Source organism: Dioscorea cayenensis, chromosome 12 (genome assembly GCF_009730915.1).
Source record: "Dioscorea cayenensis subsp. rotundata cultivar TDr96_F1 chromosome 12, TDr96_F1_v2_PseudoChromosome.rev07_lg8_w22 25.fasta, whole genome shotgun sequence".
In the NCBI taxonomy this organism is placed as follows: domain Eukaryota; kingdom Viridiplantae; phylum Streptophyta; class Magnoliopsida; order Dioscoreales; family Dioscoreaceae; genus Dioscorea; species Dioscorea cayenensis.
The window spans coordinates 15,563,705-15,589,470 of NC_052482.1; the positions used below are offsets into that span (position 1 = coordinate 15,563,705).

Sequence of the window (25,766 nt, forward strand, 5' to 3'; positions counted from 1 at the left end):
CTTTTATTTATATATACATATATATAAACCTTGCATCTAGTTCCAGGGTCTTCTTAGAGCTTTTGTCGAAGAGTAGTTTGTGAATAGTTGGCTCAGAGCACCATGGTTGTAGATCATCATTCTATTCATCATACTTTTTTGTCTATTATTTATGATAAGCCTCGAAAGGTTTAGACATGATGAGCATAGCTCTATCTTAGTATGTATTTATATTTTTCTTGTATTTGATGTGTTTGACTATGATTTATGATTTGGTGTTTCTATCCTAACAAACCTTATTCTTGAGCCTAGTTGGGTGACACATTTTATTTTTGTCTAAAATATTATTAAGTTAATCACATTTAAATTAGATAACAATTTTCATAATAGAGATGGCAATGGGTAGGATTTAGAAAAAAAAACTATAGTATCTGTCCCTATACTCTTATTTTAAAAAAATTACCCTTACCCGTTCCCATACCCATGGATATCAACTTTAATAGCATCCCTATAACCGCTAGGTGGCCACATCCCCATACCCATTACCTGTAGTTTAGTTAACCTGCAAATACAACCAATGATGAATGTCGAAGAAGCAATGGCTATCAATGTTTTTAAAACCGGATCGGGGAGCGAACCACTCTCATATTTGGGTCACGGGTCAGTCAATCGGACCGGATGACCCATTTCGGTCGGACCGGATGACGTCATAAATATGTGTGTGCATATATATATATATGAACATTAGTATGGAAATACATGAACAATCAGTCCACCTAATTTTGTGTAAAAATCAAATAACATATATTAAAATGTAAAAATTGCCAGGATGCTCTCCCAATCAAATGACATATTTAACCACTTCGCTTGGGTCCTCCTTCTTGAAGATGGCTTTGATTAAAGAAATTAAGATTTACTGTTAAGCATTGGAACTACAAACAAGTTAAATTAAAGAAGTTACCTTGTAGCTCTTGGATGGTTTAGTTAGCTTGAATGCTATCAGTTAAGTTGTAATGAGCTTAACTTATAGTGCTTGGTTTAACTAAAGTGCCATGTGGCCTTGTCCAGTTAATAGGTTGTTTATGTATGATGAAAAGCTACAAGGGAGTAGATAAGTCTTCAAAGAGTAAGAACTAAGAACTGAACGAAAAACATATCTCTTCCAATTTCTTTGGATTGCATTCAGTGAGCACACACAAGAGTGAGTCAGTGAGAGATTAATCCACCCTCTTTAGATCCTACACTCCTCACTCTCGCCATTGCTGTCTCCGGCTTCGGCTCTCTCACCAACCTCGACGTGGACCGTGCCCTCTGGCCGGAGATGAGGCTGCTCTAATTGGTCCCATGCAGTGGGTGGCAGGCCATGGCACCGGAGGTCTCGCCGAAGGCACCTCCAATGGCGCCAATGGTGTCGGCGGCTCCAGTCTCTTGGGGGAAGCCGCGAAGGGCCAGTTCCAAGTCCTCAATGTAAAGGAGATTGTCACTCAGGTAAATCTCCAAGGATGGAATTGCAATGAAGATGGCAGTAGCTTCTGCGGCGGCCGCTTCAGGGAAGGTTCGTATGAGAGCAAGGAGATCGAGATCTTGGATGACAATCGGCATCCTCGCCGTCGGGTTCATCACCGACGCAATCATCCTCGCCGTTGGGTTCATCACCGATGCGATCGGCATCCATGCGCTCTTCGGCGCCCAAGAAAATAAGATTAAAAAAACGTTAAGATAATAAAAATTCAAAAATCGGGGTTTGCCCGGTTCCAGTCCAACCGACCGGTTCAATGGTTTTAAATGGGTTTGACCGGTTTTAATGTTGGTCAACAATTGATATTAAACAGGACCGGACTGTGGTCCGGTTCTCGGTTTTTCCGGTCCGACTAGCCGGTCCGGTCCGGTTTTAAAAACATTGTGACTATGCAGCGACGACAGTGACGGGCTGACAACAGTGTCTAGAAAAGCATTTAGGCACATCATGATAAAGTGTGACTTTCTCCGTGAAAAGGCTTAAGGGAAAAAGGAAAAACTATAAATGAAAACATTGAAAAAGGTTTGGGTTCTTTTACTCACAAATCCAAAACATCTCTCTGGACTCCTAATATATTATGTTTATTTTAATTAATTAATTAAATATATATACATATATAGTGAGTGCGGGTAAATGGGTATGGGTACTACCCTACCAGAACCCATACCCATGCCCATAAAATTTTATGGGTTTGGGTATTTTTTACGAGGTACCATTAGATATGTCCAATTGTCATCCCTGCTTCATGACTTTATTTAATTTTACATATCATTCTCATATTTAAAAATGTATTGATTTTTTTTTTATATATAAAACAGTGATCATTTTATCTTTCACACCGTTAAGTTTCTTTTTCTCTAAATATAATTTTATTTAGGCATGAGAGGTTATAAATTAGATAAATTTTATTATAAAATTATGTAGAGAAATTACTTTTAGATATTAAAGATAATCAAAATATTTTCCTAAATTTCTAATTATAAAGATTAAATAGTTAAATAAATAAAAATTTTTACTCTAATTTCAGAAAATATCTAATAGTATAACTTTCATTTGCAAAAATTATATAATTATAAATACTATTTAGTTAAAATTTAATAAAGGATCAAAAGTTTGCATGTTCAGCTTGTAATTATTAGATCATTTTACATTTTATTTTTGTTAAGAAAAGACTTTTGTGGCCATTTGCAAGTTTTTTTATTGTTAGAATAAAAAATTTTATGTAAATTAATTCCTTTTTTGTTTACATCCTTTTTCATGTATATTTAAATAACCTTTTAATGTTTTTGATTTTTTTTTATGAACGCCAAGAAAACTAAATTTGTGTAAACAGTATAAATTGATAAGAAAATAAATTTATTATGAAAATCAAATGAGTAAATTCATTTACTTAAAAAACTTGTGAACAAATTTGATTCACTCGAACTCATTTATTTAATTAAAAAAATTGAATTTGAAAATTCAAATAAAATTATAGCCAAATCCTTGGATTAATTGAGCCAAATAAGTGCCTAATTATGTGGGTTTTAGCACATAGCACTCACTCCCTTTTATATGTTCATTGGTTTGTTCATTGGTTATGATTCCGTTACTTTTGATTATGCCGCTAAAGTCGTTTCGTTTATCATGAAGAATATTTATTTAAAAATAATAATTTAATTCCTGTTTAAAATTTTTAACCGACTAACTTTTTTATGTTTTCACCTGCATACCCCTTCGATAATTTATGATTAACATTTATCCTCTTTTAAAAAAAGTATTTTAATTAATTAACCATTTTTATTCGATATTTAGATATATAGAAAGAAGCTTTTTTTTTTCGTTCACATCTTAAGGAATTTGAGGAAAGAACTTTTGTATGCATGCCCTACCAAATTCTAAAGATTTTAACTTTCCAATAAATTCATATAAAATAAATCAAAATTGGCTGATAAAGAGATTATATCACTAATATTAGAATAATTTATATTTAAGGCCTTTGACCTAAAAAGCAGTAACTTATGCTTTAATAGGTATTTATCTTTTCCTTATTAACTATAGCAATAACACGTTCTAAATTATTACTTATGTTAATCTTTTAAGCAAAATCATATTTATTAATTATTTTTTCATGTTAATTATCTACTCATGTCCACTAGGAGATATCAATAAGCATTTTTTTGTATGTATTTCTAAATCCCTGATTTTTTGAGGTTAGATTAATATTTTCAAACTAACTATTTTATAACTAATATTGGAACATATTTGATTTTATCAATTGAAATGAAGTGTATCATATTAAACTAATGATGCTAAAAAGTTAGCTAAGTCATATTTCATCTTTTGATGTACGAACTTGTGACAATTTCTATGACTTAACACATATTATTTGCACCTACCGGCGCTACCTTTGCTAATTCCTTCATATAAATGTATTAATATTTTTCACATACAAAGTTATTCATTCTGGCTTCCCTTTTAGAATAAGATTTACTAAATATAAACTCATGTTAGTAATAAGCTTGTAAATTAAAACCTATCTTGTAAATAAATTTTAATTGTATAGATGAGCGAAGGAAAATTGGTATGGATAAAAATTATAATTAATCAATAAGTATAAATCTATTATATTTGATTTCGTCTGTTCATTTGAATCAAATAGAATTTCTTTTAATAATATAAAAAACATTAATTTTAAAATATTATTTAAATGTATTTTTTTATTTAAGTAAGATATAATTAATAACACGAAGGGACACGCTTAATTAAATAATTTCCATGATGACCTAAGTATTATTTTTACACTATTAACTCTTCAAGGCCTTATATATTATAAATAGTAGAAAAGAATTGAAGGGTGCAGATGTTGTGCAGCACAAGAATTGAGGCAACGTTGCAAATAACTGTATAAATAACAAATTACACAAATTACTCTCAATTGTTATAATCCGTTATAAAGAGAAAGGGCAAGGTGGTAATTCAATCTAGGTGTTATCACAATTATATGAGTTAGTTTTAGGGTTTTCATTTAAGGAGCGTTCATTTCACTGTAAGTGGAGGAAATCAGGAAGTGGGGAAAGTGAGACTTCCCTGAAGTGGTGAAAATGGGGTTAAAATCTTGAGTGGGTACCCAACTATGCTTGAATATCAAAATGGATACCACACTTTAATTTGTATCTTTTTGGATATCATATTATAATTGGCTTTTACCGAGAGGGTACCGACGCAATTCCGGTGGGTTTTTACACACGTGGCATCCGGATTAAACACGTTGCTGCAATTAAAAAATCAAACGTTGACGTGGATAGCCAACGGGGAAAAGGGATCCTTGTCAGCATTTTATAATGGCTAGGTCAGCCACCCTCTCTTCTTCCTCTCTTTTCCTCCATCTTCTCCAACACGCAATCCGAGTGAACTCGGAAGGCTTTCTTTGCTTTAGAGGTTGGTTCTTCCGCAAAACCAGCTGCAAGGAACGATATAGTCGGAGATTGGTGACTACAGTGAGCTTGTTGTTCTTGCTTTATCCAACAACCTCCGATGATATCCTTGCAGAGCTTGGAAGCTTGGCCAACCTGCAAACACTCAACTTGGGAAATAACTCACTGGAAGGTGAGATGCCGAGTCAACTCGGAAAGCTAAATCAAGTCATTTACCTCAACTTCATAGGCAATAAGCTTCAAAGTACAATTCCAAAGTCTTTTGGGAGACTTGTAAGTCTTCAGAATCTTGATTTATTTGTGAACCAGCTCACAAGCTCTGTTCCAGAAGAACTCAGTGAGTTAAGTGAGTTGGTGTTCTTGGTCTTGTTTGGAAACCAGCTTTTCTGGCCATTGTCGAGGAAGCTCTGCCAGAACTCTTCAAAGTTGGAGCACTTGCTTCTTTGTGCCAACAACTTCATTGGAGAAATTCCTATGAGTTTAGTGTCAAGTCAATCTCTGAAGCAGTTGGACTTGGCCAATAACAACCTCAGTGGTTTGATTCCATCAAAGATCGATGAGCTTTTGAACCTTACTAATCTCCTTCTCAACAACAACAGCTTCTCTAGCACCATTCCCAGGAGTCTAGGCAATCTCAACAGCCTTCAAACACTCACATTGTACCACAATGAGCTCAGAGGAAGAATCCGTGAAGAATTAGGCATGCTGTACAACTCACTCCATGGAAACGACGGAGAAGAAACGAAGGAAATGATGAAGGAGAAGAGAGGAGGCTGACCTGGCCATTATAAAATGCTAAAGAGGATCCCTTGTCCCTACTAGCTCTCCACATGTTTAATCCAGCTGCCACGTGTGTAAAAACCCACCAGAATTATGTCGGTACCCTCTCGGTGAAAGCCAATTATAATATGATATCCAAAAAGACACAAATTAAATTGTGGTACTCATTTTGATATTCGCCATAGTTGAGTACCCACTCAAGATTTTAACCTGGTGAAAATGGGTTTAATCACTGAATTAGTCCCTGTAATTTTCTCTTTCTTCCCTTTTGGTCCCTGCACTCCAGATTCCTCACATTGGATCCCTGTACTTTTGAAATCAGGTAAATCAAGTCCAATGGCAGACCGGCGTCAATTCTTCCATCTCTTGAAGCTGACGTGGCATATAAAATGAATAAAAAAATATTAAAATAATAATAAATGTAAAAAAAAAACTGAAAAAAATAGTATTAAACGGGTTAGAATCCGATAGCCCGGATCCAAACTTAAAACACCCTACTTTCCCATTTATGGTCATCATCCCTAACAATCCCTAAACCTTTCGTCAAGTGCTTCTTTCTCCATCTAGGCCACCGTTGTATTCCAATCTAAATGAGCTCCTCCACTTGCGCCACTGTGGCCATCATAGTATCCTCATAGCTGGAGTTTTGTTTGATGGTTCTTCATGGAATTGATCTTTATTTCCTTTGATTCGTTGCTGACTTCTATTTTTCCTTAGTTTGTTTTCAGCTCCTAGCCAAGCATTACTTTTCTTCTAGTTAATTTTGGTTGATCTTCATGGAATTTTGCTCCATGTACTGCCTCTCTTTTAGTTAATTTGGTTGTTGTTTTGGCTAATAGTTTTCCATTCTGATGTTGTGCTTTGATGGAATTTTCTTGTTGACTTTTTTAATTCCTTGCATCTTATCTCATGCCTCATCTTTGTTGTCATTCTTCAGGGGTTGAATTCTTCTGAAAAATAAAAAAATTGTTTTTTACTGTTAGGTTGTTAATTCTAATACCATTAAAAGTCATACCTACCAAATTGGTTTCAAGGAACAAATAGTTTTCATTTATTTTATGCTGGATGCCCATGGTGATCTTCATATTGTTCTGTATGTGTTGATATGACGCATATGCTTTGGATGGGAACTATAAAGCATGAACAATTGCTATGTAAAAAGTATTGCTACTTGAAAAATTTTGTGTTAGATTGTGAATTGAAAAAAAAATTCTAATCACAATTCTTTCATTTGGGTCAATTGTTATGCAAATCCCTGCCAGTAACTCAAAAAAATAAAAAGGAAAACTTCATTCACCAACCATTTTGCCTCCAAAATATTTTATTCATTAAATGTTGTGCTCGAACACTTTCAAGGTCAAATGAAATTTCATTCTCTTAGTTTCTAATCACATTGATGATAACTGCTTGTTTGTGAGTTTCAATTTGTCATGCTTACCTTTGACATCCTTTGTGCTTTTCTTTTACCTCATTTGTTGGCTTGTGAATTTTTTTGCAGCAATTAAAGTAAATTTAAGTTGAATTACACCTGCCAGAAAAATCGACTTGTTGAGGTTAGGCATGCCATGGACCTGCCAGAAATCTTATTGTCTGCTAGTGAATTTGATGTGTTGAGTAATGGCCAGAATGTGATTGATGGTGGAGAGGTAAGTGACTCTAGCAAAGATTTGGAAGAAGGATTAGTAGATGTCCCTCTTGTAGAAGATAATTCAGAGGAAGATGAGGAAACCACAGAAGTTAGGGGTAAAGTTAGGAGATATGTGCAGATGGAGAAGACATTAGCAAAGGGGAATGATGACCAAGGTGATGCTGAAGAAGGAAATTTGGGACAACCAAGTAATGATGAGAAGGCCCTAATTGAACAACTCTAGGAGTCCAAGTTATTGACAATGGAAAAGTTATGGGTTATGATAGTGACTACTTGGATTCTTCAGATCCAGGTAGCTATGAAGACAAAAGTGGGGAGTCTGAGGTAGATGATGCCAAGAGGTATAAGGCAAGTAATAATTGTTATTGTCCTAATACCCAATTGGAAGACTTCTACTTAGACTTGAGGTTTGACGATCTGAAATCATTTAAACATGAGCTTGTCCAATTTTCCATTAGAAAAGGGTTTGCTTTTCAGTATGTGAAGAATGATGGGACAAGGGTTAGGGAAAAATGTGCTGCAAAAGGATGCAAATGGCTGGTTTTTTGTTCATGGTGTAGTGGAAAAAAGATGCATGTATTGAAGAAGTATATTGCAGAACATTCATGCCTAGTAGGGACTTCTAAGAATAGGAGGGTAACAGGAAAAGTTATTGCAAACAGATTCTTTGATGTCATAAATGGCATGCCGTTTATAAAACCTAGGCACTTGAAGGCCATGGTGAGAAAAGAGCTGGGAGTGTTCATCTCTGATAAGGTTTGTAGAAATGCAAAGGCAATTGTTCTGCGGAAATTGAAGAAGCAATTCAAGGAGGACTTTTTGGTGTTAAATAGTTATGTTCTGGAATTAAAAGAAGCCAATCCTGAGAGTACTGTAACTGTTGTATCCAAAAGACAAGAAGGATTACAATATCCTATTTTCCAGAGGATTTATATTTGCCTGATACCAATTAGAGAAGGTTTTATGGCTGGTTGTAGAAATATCATAGGCTTAGATGGGTGTTTTTTAAAAGGATTGGTGAAGGGGATGATACTAATGGTAGTGGGGAGAGATGGCAACAACCAGATGTTCCCAGTGGCATGGGCTGTTGTTGAGAATGAGACAACTGAGAGTTGGGTCTGGTTTATTCAGCATCTAAGTTCCGATCTACGACTTGGGGATGGCCTTGGCTGGTCACTCATTAGTGATATGCAAAAAGTATATAATAGCTATGAATTTGATATTCATGTTAATATATTTATTTTGTCATTGTGTTTCATTATTGACCTGCACATTCTGTCTTGTTTATTTTTTAAAGGGTCTCATCCATGCTGTGAGGGATCTATTGCCATTAATCTAACATAGAATGTGTGCGAGGCACGTATATGCAAGATGGGGCAAAAGACATGCTGGTAAAGATATTCAACTGCAATTTTGGAACACTGCTAGGTCAACAAACAAGGTTGACATGCTCATGCACTTAGATAGAATGAGAGGCCTGAAGAGGGGGACAAGTGTTGTAGAGGATTTATTGGAGAATTGGCCCATTGAAGGCTGGTGTTGTGCATTCTTTAATGATGTGCTCAAATGTGAAGTCATCGACAACAATATGTGCGAGACTTTCAATGGAGTTATACTTGAAGCTAGGCACAAGGCAATTATCACAATGTTTGAGGACATTAGACAGTATTGCATAACAAGAATAGTTGTCAAAAGAGAAAACACTGGCAAATGGAAAAGTAGTTGTGGCCCTAGGATTTGTGCAAGGATTGAAAAAGAAAGGGCAAAAAGTGGAAAATGGCAGGTAGAGTGAAGTGGAGGGGCAAAGCATGAGGTATTCTAGGATAATTTGTTCTTTCATGCTATGGGAGGGTTATGTTGTGTTATTGGAAAACCATAGTTGTTCTTGCGGGAAGTGGGACAAGACATGAATTCCTTGTCAGCATGCCCTCGCAGCACTTGCTTTTCAAGGCTTAGATCCATTAGAATATATTGCTCATTGGTTCAATAAGGAGACATATCTCAAGGCTTATCAATTCCCAATCAATCCACTTAGAGGAAGAGCCTTTTGGGCGACAAGTGAGGAAGGTCCATTGCTTCCACCCATCGTGAAGAAAATGCCAGGAAGGCCTGCTACGAAGAGGAGAAGAGAACCAATGGAACCAATAAATAAAAGCAAAACTAATATTTCAAGAGAAGGCAGGGTCATGACATGCAGCATTTGCCATACAAAAGGGCACAATAAGGCCTGCTATGCACAAAGAACAAATGTTGTAAGTTTATTGTTGATTGCTTATTAATTGATTATTACCACATTATTGATTTGTTTACTTGCAAACAAATATGGAAGTTTGTATGTAGGCTGCCAACCCTCAGGTTGGCACCCAGAATAAGACAATTTCAACAGGAAATGAAGGTTATTCAAGAGGAAAAAAACCAAGGCAAGTGTTATTGCTGCTGTTCGTGGTTCAATGCAAACATTCAAAGTAAGGAAGTCTAAAACTCTCATGATTATGCATAAAAAACCCCTTCTATATCCTAATATAGTTAATTGTGTTATTGTCTTTGTTAGTGCAGAATCATAGTGAAGGAATTATTGTTGGGAGAGAAGTAAGATATGGCTCTGCATTCATTACTGCCTCTGAATTGTTGGTGAGTATACATTTTCATTATACAAGTTGTTATGATTAATATTGTTCCTTATTCACTGGGTTTGATTGTCAGGAACGAAGAAATAGAAACCTGAGAGAAAATAATGCAAAATTGGCTCAACAAAGTTGTACATCTATGGAATCCCCTCCAGCTACAGATATAGAATTCCTTGTTTTTTTCAACTCATGCTAGCACAATAGAGCCTATAGCTGAAGATAATCAAAGGCTTGCAGTTGAATTTTATAAATTAATTCTCTAGGAAAGGTTGTCTATAGTGGTGACTTCTCATTTTTGTCTTGTTTTCCCGGTGGTTCTTGTTATGTTTCAGCCTATAGACTGAATTTCAAAAATTAATTCTCTTCTTAAGTTTCTCAATGGGTTTTTTGGTTAATTGCACTGTATGAACCTTGTTCAGTATTTTGTCACATTCAATTGGTCAATACAGCTGCAAGTTTATGGTGGATCTTTGTTAAAAAATTGAAAATACTATTGTAAATCAATTATTGTATTATTATGTTGTTAAGCAATTTAGAAATGAATGTAGTGTTTCCAGTTTCATTGTCAAGCAATTCAGAAATGAATGTTGTTTCTAATTTCATTGTTAATCAATTCAGAAATGATTAATTCACTCGAAGGAACTAGGAGCTCTACCACTATATAAACTAACAAATTAAACTGATTTTTCTTATTTATTATACTGATTTTATTTTTTTAATACCAAAATACATTAATCCATCATTAGCAAACTTCCTAGCTTTGCTCAACCGTGCTTTGCTTGAGAGAACTAAGCCCTACCATCGATGTGAACATATTTACAAGACTTAAGCTAGGCAAAGATGTGGTCCAAGCTTGACGTTGAGGAGGAAGATGGACACAGAAGAGGAAGGCACAATACTTGAGCTTCGGCAGTGACTTGAGCTGGGCAAAGATGTGGTCTAAGCATGATATTGAAGAGGAAGATGGTTATAAAAGAGGAAGGACATATAAGAGGAAGGCATAATACTTAGAGCTCCGGCAGCGATCGCAACGGTGAAGGATGATGCTGAGGAGGAATATGGACACAGAGGAAGAGGACACAATGCTTGAGCATCGGCAGTGATCACAACAGTGAAAAATGATGCTAAGAAGGAAGATGGACACAAAGGAGGAATGCATAATACTTGAGCTGCAACAGCTGTCTCGATGACGAAGAAAGACGATGGTGGAAGAGAATAAGAAGGGAGGAGTGGGTTTTTTTTTGTTCAGGTGAGTGTTTTAAGTTTGGATCTGGGCTATCGAATCCTAACCCGTTTAAAATTATTTTTCAGTTTTTTTTACATTTATTATTATTTTAATATTTTTTATTCATTTTATATGCCACATCAGCTTCAAGAGACGGAAGAATTGATGTCGGTCTGCCATTGGACTTTATTTACCTGATTTCAAAAGTACAAGGACCCAATATGAGGAATCTGGAGTGCAGGGACCAAAAGGGAATAAAAAGAAAAGTACATGGACTAATTCAGTGATTAAACCGGTGAAAATGATATGACTTCTATCGCTTCTTGTGTTTATTTTAGCAGTAAATGTCATTTCTAGAAAGTATTCAGTTTTCCACTTCCGGTGTTCATTTCGGTTTAAGTGGTGTCACTCCTGCAATGACTTCTATAACATGTTCATTTCAACGAAAGTGAAGGAAGTGTATAAAAATAAAAAGATTATAATAAATTTATAATTTAAAAGATTAGAACTCTGTATTTTTATAAAATCAAATATTTTTAAATTTAAATAAATTTTTATGTTTTATATTTTATATAAATTTTTAAACCCATAAGTTTAAATAATTATACACGTTGATATATTTCTATGTTAAGAATTATTTATTAAATTTTAATATGTTTTCTCTTTTTGAAAATATTTTAATTTTTTTTACTTTTAATATGAATTCAGGTATTTTAATCAAACATGTTTGAGCTATTGTTTTCCCTCTAGCACTTGCTATTTCCTTCAAAACTTTGCATTCAATAACATCATTGAATTCAATTTAGGTATTGTTTTCCCTCTAGATCTCATTTAACAACCAAATAAAAAACAAAGATATTATAGGCATGATTCCATATTTAATTATTCAAACCCTAAAATACTAAATTAAACACTCACTTGATTAATAGAAGGATGGATCATACTCCTCATGGAAGCTAATGTAAAAGAAGAAGTACAAGCAAAAACACATAAATTTTTTTTGAGTTCATAAGTACATAATACAAATCCATACAAAAAACATAACAATACATGTCAAACCTAAAATCCATACAATACTCTTACAAATACATAACAAAATAATAATTGTCTCATTCAAGATTCACATCCTTCAACGAAAAAGTTTGACATCCACATATGCACGATAGGTCTCATCTTCTAGCACTAACTTCTTTTCTATATCATTCCATCCAACACCATTAAGGCCTTGCTTGGATTAAGTTTGGGGAAGGTTTATAAAGTAAGGTAAGGTAAGGTAAAGGAAGGGAAGATAATGGTTGAACTTCATTCTTGGGGCAAGAGTAAAGTAAATGAAGGTTATTTAACTTTGTTTTTTTGGATTGGAGGTAAAGGAAAGTAAGGGTTGGTACTAATATTACCAAAATATCCTTGATATGTCTTGTGCTTCCAATATTTGTTTTCCTAAAGCAAGAAACATAAAATAATATTACTAAAAGAAGATGTTTACCCTTTGAGATATATACTCAATAATAACAAAATAATAATTGTTTAATTAAAAAATAATAATGTTAAGAAAAAAACACTATTTATTGTTAAACCGGAATAAATCAAAATATGCATACACAATGTTTTATCACAATAAAACAAAATACACATTGTTACATGGAAATATTCAAACCATACAATATTTTATCACAACGAAACAAATTAAACATTGGTTCATCCAAATATTCAAAGTACATAATGTTTTATCACCACAAAACAAATCACACATTGTTTTATCAAAATCTTCAAAGTGCATAATGTTTATTGACAACAAAACAAAATACACATAGTTTTATCAAGTTAAAGCAAGGCACATAACGTTTAATCAAGTTAAAAAAACTTACAAATAGTTCATCAATTTAAAGCAAGGCACACAATGTTTCACAAGTTAAAACAAAATACAAATAGTTAATAAATTTAAAGCAAGGTGCACAATGTTTCACTAAGTTAAAACAAAATACAAATTGTTTCACCAAGTTCAAGTAAGATACACATTGTTTCATCAAGTTAGTCAATATGCATCCATCAAATCCTCCTACAAAAACAAAAAAAAATGGTTGTGATGATTTAAGTAAATGTATAAAAAATTATTCAATGTTGGAGAGGAAAAAGATGCTAACCTCCCACTTTAAACATGTAGTTCTCCACCATGGTCCATCAACCTCAACAATAAGTTCTTACGATGCTCATTCGGGCATTTAATGAAACCTTCCAACACCTTAGGATCTCTAATTATGAACATACAAGCATCGGTCAAAAAAGGTTGTACAATCCTAAATCCGTAAATATGCCCCACACATCATACTCTTCGATTGGCTTTGGGTTTGCAAAACATTCCCTTATCGCACTTTTTGTTGAGTCATTCGCCACTTGAGATGCTTCGATCATTGCATTTGTTGATTAGATGATAGCATTAACAACTGAATCAACTAATATGGAAAACTTGTTTAGATTCCCATTAATATCAAATCCACTTACTTTCTTGGACCTAGAACTACTAGGTGATTCAAAGCGAGGTCGTTGATTTGTATGCATTGGTGACACTTCATCTTTAACCCCATTGTAATGTACGTTCATTTTCATTTTCACTCACATTTTCCAAGTTTGCCATGTTCTGGTTAACCATGAAGTCAATGTCATCTATTGTGATTTGTTCAATTCAAACTCTTCTTCGTCTCATCTCCGAAGTAGTTTTGGCCTGTTGCCCAATAAATCTATCTTTCCCATATAGCTGAACCAACTTCTCATAATTTTTAACACTTTTGTTCATCCACTTAGCAGCTTCCGGTTTAACCTATTCATGTACACTATTAATAGCTTGACAGCTCACAAACATGTTTTTTATATTGTATTACATTAACAAAGGAAACTAACCTCAATTAAATGTTGCCACACTTCAAGTTTAGCATCCTATGTTTCTGTAGTTGGATTCCATGAGAATCCACTCATTCCATTTTTAAAAATGTCATAGCATCAGGTAAATTTTTTTATATATTTTTTCATGCAGTTTTGAGCTTTTTCCTTGTCTTTTAGTTTATCTGGAAATTTACTCTTCAACTCAGTAACTATGTTGTCTAATGCATGCGTAGTGAATGTTCCTCCAACTCTATTCCCTATTGTATGTTGATGCAAGTACGCCTCAATCAAAGCATCATCCATAATAAAAGTCCATGTCAATGTGGCATTGTCATCGTTCATTTTCCTTTTTGACATATTGCAAACTACATCAACAACAAACTTTGTTAACAATGAAAATTTAAAAAAAAAAAAACTATTAAGCACATGTAATATATCAAAATTAATAGTTGGATTTTAATGAAAGAAATTATAAGCAGGAAGACTCAAAAAAACCATGCATGAGATAATAAATATAAATATACTCCAACATCAATCAATGTCTTCGTCTAATTAATTACAAAGTAATTAGAAATTACAAAACCATTTACACTAGCTATTCAACTCATTCAACATAATTAACCCACATTTCGGTTGCTATAACATCTCTAACAATTTCTCCCTAGGTGGTTTCCTCATTATTTTCTCCACTACGGTGATGTTCTTCACGTGATTCATCTTCAAGTTCACTATCAACTTGTGCAAGTATTGCATCATCCGGGTCTACACCCATTAAATAATTATGCAAAAATGCAACATGCAAAAAGAATCTCCTTTTGTATTTCCAATCTATAATAGAGCTCCGTCGAGCTTCCTACTATAGGGAAACACTTTTGAGGGACACCAAATGCCCATTCAATAGCATTTCGTAAAGATGCATGACGGAGATTAAATAATTCACATGCATTTCGTGGTGGATTTCTTGAATATTCTTTCAAGTGATACCGCACCCCTCAATATGGTGTTATAAGCCCACCTCTCAACATGAATCCCGCATCGACAAGGTAATATTTTCCTAAAGTTAAAAAAATATTGTTATTAATTTCTCATATATAGGTATATTGGTCCCAATATAATATTATAACTTTTTGATGAGTACCTTCTGGAATCTAAAGTGGAACCACCCTAGTTAATGCATTTTTCACAATCCTCGAGTTAGATGTTGTGTCTTCCCACCCAAGTAACACATATGTAAATTTTAAATCAAATGTGCAAGCGGCCAACATATTTTGTGTCGGGTATTCTTTCCTCCCACGATACCTAGGGGCTTTTGCACTAGAGACTTTTACACAGATATGTGTTCCATCAATAGCACCAATGCAATCCTGATAAAAAAATTTATATTTCATATTACCTATAGGCATAGTTGTATTAAAGTTGTAATTCAATGGACACATGGTTATCTTAAAGTATGGGTAGAATCTATTGCTGTTGAGAATTTCAGAAGGGGTTTGAGAGCCATCTGGTTGTATTAGGAATTTATCCTCTAACTCCACGATAGCTTGTAAAACATTATGGAAATGATGAAAGATCGTCTCACGGGAATGACGGAAAAAAAAAAAGATAGTTCACGATGTGATACATTGTCACCTAACAAGTACATTGTCTTTGCAACTTGTTCCTCGACAAATACTTGCGTAGTTGGTCTAAGGCCACCATCTCTAACTAACACATCACATAGTCCTAGAAAGCTATAGGGTTCATTCTTATCATGTTATGGCACAAATTACTCAAAAGCAAATGTGACATTAGTTCATTCCTTGCTTGGTCGCCATGAAGCCATATTTCATGAGTTATTTGAGTAGTACCTTGTTTAAGTTCATTCACGATGCTCATAATGCAAGCAATTACATTGATAACGACTTGAGCTACCACTAAATGCTGTGTTCATTGTAATTGCAAAAAAAGGATTGGTCAATAAAATTTGTGTCAAAAAAATTTTACCCAACAGTTCTTTTTCATCGGGCATCTAAACATAAACAATTTCTTATCAAAATGTGAAAATTGTTGAATGAAATATGTTCGATAATATAAAAATAAAACTCATATTAGTAATACAATCTAAACAACAAACAATCAAAACAAAAATCAAAATAATATCTATATCCAAACAAAATATAAAATCTAAACTACAAACAATCAAAACAAAAAATAAAATAATGCCCACTGCCGAATCAAAGACATGTTTGTTTTTCATAATTAGACTCAATAAAATACTTCAGGCCTGGTATAAAAACTTTGAAGGACAAGGCTTTTCTGACATTAGTGAGCAAGTGCCCCCTGCATTTTCCAATTTGATCCTCTACATAGCTTTTGTAATAGATTTATAAGGCTTGAGTAGAAGTTTTTACGGAAACAGAATTATGGTAAGAACCACACTATAGAATGTAGCAGAGAATGCTGCAAGTTTAGTAGTGACAAATTTGGTGTAATTTTGATCATTAGAAGATATTGAGATCTAAAATAGTTAATTACTAATCTTCATTTTATAAGACTAGTGCAAGATTTGGACCCTCATGCACAACTAAAAAAATATCTTTACAAAGAGGTAAATGAAACTGGTCCAAGATGGAAGTGATAGTTAGGTCTTCCAAAGTATTACATATAAGCTGGAAGGAATGGGGCAGATTATAAAATAAATAAAGGTAGTACACGGCTAAAGAAGCAAAACAAAGCAAAAAATATACTCCAGAGGCATTCCAGATAATAATCCAAAGCAGTCAACTGATAACCAAGAGAAATAGACAAAACAACTCAAAATAAGTGTTGTGAATAGCAACATAGCATATGAAGGGCAGAAATAGCAAGAAAGCTCTCACAATATCATACTTGTGTAAAACCTGGTAATGCTTTGAAACCTATGCCAACCAATCTTGACATTTCAAAATTTGGAAGATTAGATTGTACCAAATATGAATGTTTGGAGCCTGGTTTCAGAATGATGGAGCTGCAATTTTTGTACAGGTAGACTTAAATCAATTACTCGGAAAATTTAGATGTGTTGACACCCATTTAAAATTTGAGCAACAACTGGAACATGTGCTAAAATTTTCAAAGCTTATCATCTTTTATTTCCCTTGAAGACATGTTTGTTTTTCATAATTAGACTTAGAAAAATACTTCTAATCAGAAGACTTTGAAACAAACAGTAATCAACCACCAAAAGTCGTGGACAAGGAAAAGACTAGCCGATCAAGCACAATAATAACAACCCCAAGATCCTTTTTTTCAAACTAAAATTACAATAGCAGAAATTCAAAACTAAAATCCAGAAATTAATACTTAAAAATGAAAACCAACTTGATTTGCAGTTGAAATTGTCACTCCAAATACTAGATTTGATGCTCCAAGAGTAAACTGAAAACCAAAACAAAAAAAAGGAAAGAGAAGAGAAGAGATTCATCAATGAAGAGAAAAAAAAAAATATGAACAATGAAACATGGGTAAAATTGCTCACCGGAGGTTTGACGGATCTCCGATGAAGTTGTCAGCGGATCACTGGAGATTGGAGGACGAGACAAAGATCTCAAGGGTTTACTAGGGTTTTTTTTTTTACCTTTCATTCAAACCTTGTAATAAAATAGGATGTCAGGTCATTATATTATTTTACTAAGGGCATTTTTGTCATAAAAAAATATGAACCCTTCTCAACCCTCCAATTTACCTCCTAAACCTTTACTTCACCCTCAACCTCTCACCCCAAGCAAGGGTTCAAATAACCCTTACCTCCAAAATCCTCCCCAACCCTTCACCCCAAAGCAAAGCCGGAGGTTCATAAGCTTTGTAATGTTTTGATAATTTTTTGTTTGAAAGTGCGCATGTGATTCTCCATATTATTAGCATACATGTAAGCGGCAGGGAACTTACTATTCATGACATTCACTGCTTCTACAAATACCTGCCATTTGAAGGATTTGCCAACTTTTAGGCCACTTCTTGCCATGTCTGTGAGTAATGGTATCAAGACATTATCCATTTCTTTTGTCCATCTTTTGTTTGGGGTTCCTTTCCGCTTCTCACCCTTTGCACCCTATGTATTGTTCATCCTACAATAATAATGAAGATAGACATTATTACCAAACCAAGGAAAAAAATCCATCCACCAAGTAATGAGTAAGCAAATCACTTAATACAAACATGAAGTTTTATTATCCCAAAAAATTTACTACAACACGAAACAAAACAAATGTAAAAAATACATCCAGATAAGAGTTTTCATAATGGTGCCTCAAGGCACGACCACTTGATACATAGTCATGCCACGTGTCATCTTTAATTTTCTTACGGAGTTCCATCCATTAAGCTTGTGGCTCATGTTGTTCACATAATATGTTAGGTCTCTCATGTATAAGTATTTCATCTTTATCTCATATATGTTCTTATGCCACAATGTCGTCCGGATCAACCTCCCTTACAAAATTATGTAGCACACAACAACCAAGAACGTTGTTCACTTGTGTTTTGAAAAGGATAGAATGGCCTTGAGTCTAAAATCCTAAATCCATTCTTTAAAATCCAGAATGCTCTTTCTATTCTTGTTCTAAGTTAAGAATGCCGAAGATTGAAGAATAATTCCTTCACATTTTTGGGTCTACAGCCTGCTTGTTCTCATTAATGATATCTAACATTTCGGTACGGAGATATAAACGATGTGTTGTTATGTACCTGGTAACAACAAGGTAGTATTTTCCTAGCATTAAATATTAAAGATATTGAGTTCACTTTACGAAAGAATGTATGAGAAAAATATAACATATGTTGTATTATTAAACCTCGAGATATATGCAATCCATATGGTGGTGGTCGTGATAATGCATCTTTCAAAACTAAGTCGTCATTTGCTGGCCTTCCCACCCTTCATAAACATATGTAAATTTTAGATCCAAATCATATGTGGTAAAAACGTCTTGTGTGATGCCCTTGCGGCCATGAAATTCACTCATTCGATCTATACTTACCTTTTCGTCTATATGAGTGACATCAAAAAATTCAATGCAATCCTGAGAGCTAAAAGTTAATCAGGTTGGTCGGATTAAATACTTACTAATTTGAATTTAGTAAGGATGAAAATTTTCACACCTTGTAAAAGGGATAAAAATTGTGGTTAAATTCTATATCAGGGTGTATTGATGTGCCCGATTGTTTCACAAACAAATGTCGGATGCTACAAATAGCTTGAAGGACATAATTAAAATATCTGCTCACCATCGCATCCGATCTAACAAAATCAATTTTCATTGGTTTGTTGTTTGGATGATGCCCAGTATGTGTAAGAACAATGCTACCTGTTCTTCCACCGCAACGTCGATGGTATAATTTTTTATTATAATTTTTTTTTTTTTAAAATTATTTTGAAATCGAATTTAAATTTAGATAAAATTATCAAACTGGCTTTAGGATTTGTGCGCATAAACGATAGTGCAAGAAATAAAAATAAAAATAAGCTCACCTTTGCAAAGGAGTGCCTCCACTATGAAGATATGTTTGGTATTATAAGAAATTATCAAAATAATAATAATTAAAAATAAAGGAAAAATAAAAAATCCAGAATAATAGAAAAAAATTGTCCAAGTGTTTGATTAGAAAAGTTAAAAACTTTTATTATGAAAAAATAGTTATAAACTTAAATCAAGTGGCAGTTAATTTTATACTATAATAATTAAATTTTTATTAAAATGGCATGAATCATTTCATTTGACATATATAAAGTCATGATTTATATATCATGAAGATAGCTTTCATGATATAAAGCTCATTTGTTTGAAGACCAAGACTATATAAGAGTAATGCTATATTTTACTACTAGTTTTCCCAAATTGTTTAACAGAATGAGCTAGCCACTTATGTGGGATCCAACTCCTCTAGACATTCTCTTTCCTAATCAACAGTTTAAAAAAAAAATAAAACAAAAAAGGTTGGAACCGAATTAATGCCCTAAATCTCGCCCAACTCTTGTCCCCCTCTCGCTGTCGCGGCTCCCTTCTCGTCGTCATCATTCCTCGGGATCCCAACGTCACCGTCGCAATCCCGTACCGGCCGTTGCCTTCACCATTGCAGTCCCATCTGAACTAACGCCGTCACCATCGCAGTCCTGTCCGGACTAACGCCTTCGCTCATCGCCGTCTTGGCCCATCTGTACCTGTCGCTAGCCAAGTGAGTGAAGGAAAGATCTGATTTTTAGAGTTTTTTGTTGGTTTTGTGATTTTGAAAGGAGGGAGCTTTGGCAGCCGGCATGCAGCTCCCACCAAGAAGGAGGTTTTCTGGATGGATCTAGTGGTTGCTTCGGGCTTTCTTCTTTGTTGGTTTGTTTCTGTTTGTCATTCATCATCATCATGTGGACAACTTCAGGCTGCCATTAATGGTGAGTGCTTTGGATTTTGATTGCTCTCTAATTTCTTTGTTTAGATTTTGGTTGTTTTAATTGTGCTGTATTAGGTTATAATGGATTAGGAATGCTTTTCATTTGGAAAGTTGGATCAATATCTAATGAATTGTATATTGCGATTGAAATAGTGATTATGTGAATAATGAGATGGGAATGCTTTCAACTTGAAATTAGGAATTGTATATTGCGACTGAATTAGTGATTTTATTGATTTATGTTTTTTATTTCTTTGATAGTGAGGGAGAAGCTGATTTATGAGGGAGAGATCTTAAGTAGGTTAGGGTTCATTATAGATAGTATTTGTGTATTAATAGTTGTTTTTTCGATGATTTATATGTGTCATGCCAACTAAGAGTATGTGACAAATGCATTAGAAAGTTAATTTGCTGAATTTTTTTTTTATGCTTGAAAAATGTTTCTTAGTAGAAAGATTTCTTTCCTTGTTGCTTGTTGTGAATAATAAAACAATACCATCAGTTCTGGATGAGTTGTATCATTCACTGATTTAAATTTGTATAATTTGTCATCAAATTCGTGGCTTGTATTACTATGATGTTGATGACTCAAAGATTATTTCTAGAATGGCGACTAATGTGGGGATAGCAAACTTTACACACAAGGCTCGGATTGAAATGCCCAAAGCAATTTCATTGACAGTGGAGCCAAAAATTCTCCAGTTTTAGGAGATGAAATGAGAAGAATATTACAGTTAGTGTGAGCAAGGCTTCAGGAAATTTTTGATCTTCAATATAATCTATTCTTCATTGTAACCTGTAAAATGTGATTGATACACTAATAAAAATTTATATAAAGAGTTTACCATATGTTTTTCCTTGCTACCAGCCATGAACTTGTGTCCAAGAAATAAACTCTGCTCACTTAGCAAACCAGAAATACAGAAATCAAGATTTGGACATAAAAATACAATATATATATATATATATTACTTTCCTCTAGAATTCAACAAATAACATGACTAGTCTACAATCATTATCTCTACATCTACAAAAAGCTCCATGGAAGGCCAACGACCAAATTAAATGCATCATTATATTGGAAAATAGAAAGGAGTAACAAAATAAAAACACAAGCTCCCACACACACAAATATTAGAAAATTCTAGGATAATATGATACACACACAGACAATAAGGTTTTGATTATCAATCAAATCCATGTTTATAAGAAGCTATATCGTAGAAGTCGCTTGATCCATACATCTCCTCCATCTCAAGCTTCACAACTCTTCATAACAAAACCCACACTACATACATCTCAAGCTTAACATTGCAATAAGCTCTTTAATGTTTCCTCCATTACATCAATTATATATATAACATCCTGCAAGAACACCAATACATGATTAAGTACCTCATGTACAATTGAATATATGGACATGGAAGATGAATCATTGGTAAAATAGAATCCAATTTAAATATATAATAGAAAATCTTTCGAAGTACCTCCTGTCCAAGAATTTCATTCGTTCTTTGTGATACATGATCAATAACACCATCTTTACCAAAAGTAGCAGGACTAAACCCCCTTTGTGATACAATTTGAACAAAAAATAAACAACCTAAAAAAATATAATAAAAGGGCATTATACAACTAAATCACATATCATGTAGCGTTCCTTTATAATTACCTACGATGAAGTATCAATGCCTACATTTTGCATTGTGAACCTATCAACATGTATATTCAATGTGTTCGGAAGAGTATTCGAAATCACCTAAGGGGAATAATTTTAATTGTATTGCATCAAAAAATTATGTGAAACACCATAACAAATATAAATGTTAAATACCAAACATTACCACACTTTCTTGAGTACAAAGTTGAACTTGTGTGTTATTTGGAGTTTGTGCATCTCCATTTGTTCGTTTTATTCTTAAAAAATAAAAATTAACATTAGAAACAAGAAATTATAATAGAAGTTACAAAATTTAATGTAAAGTATGATTGCCTTTCTCTTATTTCTAGTGATGATTTCTTCAACTTTTGACTTATTTCATTTTGATGGTGGTCAGCCCTTACTCCGCACTTTTAAAGGAGTTAGAAATTTTTTAGTTGAAGAGGTTGTTTGGTGTTGTTCATGATTCTTTTTTCCACAAAACCGGTGGTACAAGTTGCTCTGAAAGACTCTCACAAGTAATTGTATTATCCATCAGCTTCTCTATTGCCCTAATCATTAAAAATTTATATCTTTCCATGGATTGTATTCCAAATTCAGTAGCTTTAGGAAAATGAGTACATAAGCTGTTGTATCGTTCTTTCTGCTCACAAGGTTCTGTGTCATCATAGCAATTCATCAAATATGTATGCCTGCTCTTGATATCCTTTTTCCAGCAGGGTAAAATATATTGAGATAGAATGTCTTTTACGTTCCTCTTGCTAAAAACTTTGCATATATGCCTTCAAATAATTCCTATAAACTCAAATAAACGGAATGAGCACTTGGTGTCAAATTCAATTTCATTATGACCATGAATACAACTTCTTTTCTGAGTTTGCCTTCTTTTCCTCTGAAAATGTCTGTCACCTAGAATGTAGATATTGGCCCATTTGAATTGACAAGTGCAAGGTCGTAATATAGCATTCCTCTCAATTCATCTTGAAACAACTTAAAAATTTCATTTGTATAAGCTTCTTGTAATTGCCTCTCAAAATAACAATCTGTTAACATTGGGAAGCATGTGTTAAAAGAAGCAAAATCAACCTTGTTTTTTTCCTTTTCGATCTTACATTTCAATGGATTGTCATATTGCTCCACAAATTGCTTTAATAATGTTGTAGAGCCAACATAGCCATAAAAAAAGCATTTATACTTTCACTTCTTTTGAGTGATAGACATTCCTACCCAAAAAACTCCTTTGACATAAACCGGAGCCTAGCGTTGCCGATTTTTATATAAAAAAATTCAGCCATTCATTTTTTTAAATGTTGTAGTCTTTTATCATCTTCAACCACGTCTTCGAATTCCTAACTATCCACTGCCTCATAAAAATGCTCTTCAAAATCTTCTTTATTGCCTTGTACTCATTGAATCCTCCAAGCTTCTCAGGAACCTTCTTCATTATATGCCAGAGAAAAAGCCGGTGATGAGAATTGGGAAAAACAGTCTTAACTACAACTTCAATTGCCATGCATTGATATGTAATTATTGCCTTTGGAGCCTTACTGGACATACATTCTAACCATGTCTTAAATAGCCAAATATAAGTCGCCGTATCTTCCTTTGATAACAAACCACATCCAAATAATATGGTTTGTCCATGATGGTTTACACCAACGAAAGGGAGCAAAAGGCATGTCATACTTATTTGTTATGTATGTTATGTCAAATGATACCACATCACCAAAAGCCTCGTAAGCTGCTTTGGACCTTGCATCTACCCAAAAAACATTTCTCAAATGACCTTCTTCATCCATATCAATTATATAAAAAAAATTATAGATTTCTTTGGTGCATATGAGAGAAATAAATTCCCAAGTGCTTCAGCATCTCCAACTCCAAGCCTAAGCTGCCTTGCTTTTGCAATATAGTTTTCGTAGTCCTTCTCAGTGTATGTTAAGTTCTCATAACCAGCATTTTCAACAGCTAAAGAATGAAAATTCTTGCTCAAGCCTATACCCGTTTGATCATTTAATTCAAGCCTCCTTTTCACATATCCATCCATTTTATTATTGCACTTTTGAAACCGAGATTTATGTGGACTAAGTGCATGATTATGCTCTAAATTGACATGGGATATAGTACAACATCCATCATAATCGATTATGACATTGATCTTGGCTTGACAATTCGTTTTGGTGGATAGCCTTGGGTTGAAATCATTTTTGGCGGTGGATATCCTTTTGCCACCTCTTGCACATGAAAGTGTGTAATATTTTAATTTTCCATCTTCTCCCGATCTTGTGCTTCATTTTGTAATGCCAAAACCTTCTTGCCGAGCACAATCAATGTAGAGATTGTAAACTTCTTCTTCAGAATTAAATAGCATTCCTGCCTTTAGAACAACTTTTCCATGTAGTGAATCCTCTGATTTTAATATAATATTTTTTCTCTCTTTGTTTAATGTTTCCATACTAGAAGATCCAGCTTCTGCCCCATTTTTGCTCGGTTTAGAAGGCACATGTTCTAATTCCACCATATTGTTCTTGACTTAGATCTATATTAATTAAAAAAACATATAAAATAAGTGTAGTATAATTAAATATACTATCATAACAATTAAAGAAGAGAATAAAATCTAATAAAAGAAACCAAGAACCTTAGAACTAAAGAAAAGTTAGAATCTATTAACTTCATGCACCATTATTTATAGATGCAAATCTAACATTGCAATACAAAGCATAACTCACTTTTGAAAGATAGAGTAAAAATTTGTAAAGTTATAATCCAAGAACTTCATTTACCATTCTTATATATATAAGACTCTATATATATAGGTAACAATTAAAACAATTACACCATGCATTGATTAAGATGGAACTCAAACATGAACTAACATCCACGGCCTAGACTTCCAACACGAAGCCAAACTATCACTCTTTTAATCTTCGACAACATACTTTATAGAAATAAATAAATGTCGACTATGCATTTGTTCATAGTTTATATAGCTACTATGCATTTGTTCATCCTCACCCAAACCAAACAAACATATATAAACATCTCATTTCCATTGTATGAGCACTTCAATGCACGAACTGTCTTTTAATACACAAGAATTCCTTGAAATCCATCAAAACAATCACTACATAATAATCAGACAGAGATAACGATAAGCAAAGAAATGCATACCTCTTCCTTGGAAATAATAGCAAGCTCTCTCGGATTCACTCCAGAGCTTTGCAAACTCCCTTGCAGCATATCCTTGTCATAATGGTAACTAACAATCCTAAAGACATAATGAAATCAAAGCTTTGTTAATTATCATGATGACTCCTCATCATTCTCTCCTTCATAAAAACAAAAACAAGAAACTTATTCATATAATTCTTGAGATAAAGAGAGAAAGCATAATGAAAAACGCTTTCATTAATCTCTCATTCATGAAAACAAAAACAAAAAATGTATTCTCATAATTCTTGAGATAAAGAGAGAAAGCATAATGAAAAACACTTTCATTAATCTCTCCTTCATGAAAACAAAAACAAGAAACTTATTTTAATTCTTGAGATCAAGAGAGAAAGCATAATGAAAAACACTAACAAGCTTTAACTTGGCACTCAAAATCACTATAACTCCTTCTCAAAGAAC

At 33.7% G+C, this 25,766-nt stretch overlaps 1 protein-coding gene across 1 annotated transcript; it reads left to right on the forward strand.

The window, feature by feature from the left end:
* The first annotated feature begins 7,594 nt into the window (after positions 1 to 7,594).
* Positions 7,595 to 9,134, forward strand: LOC120273202. Its single transcript, XM_039279836.1, has 2 exons — positions 7,595 to 8,514; positions 8,771 to 9,134. Exons 1-2 carry the CDS (start codon positions 7,595 to 7,597, stop codon positions 9,132 to 9,134), a joined length of 1,284 nt encoding a protein of 427 aa, XP_039135770.1.
* Positions 9,135 to 25,766: the final 16,632 nt, after the last annotated feature.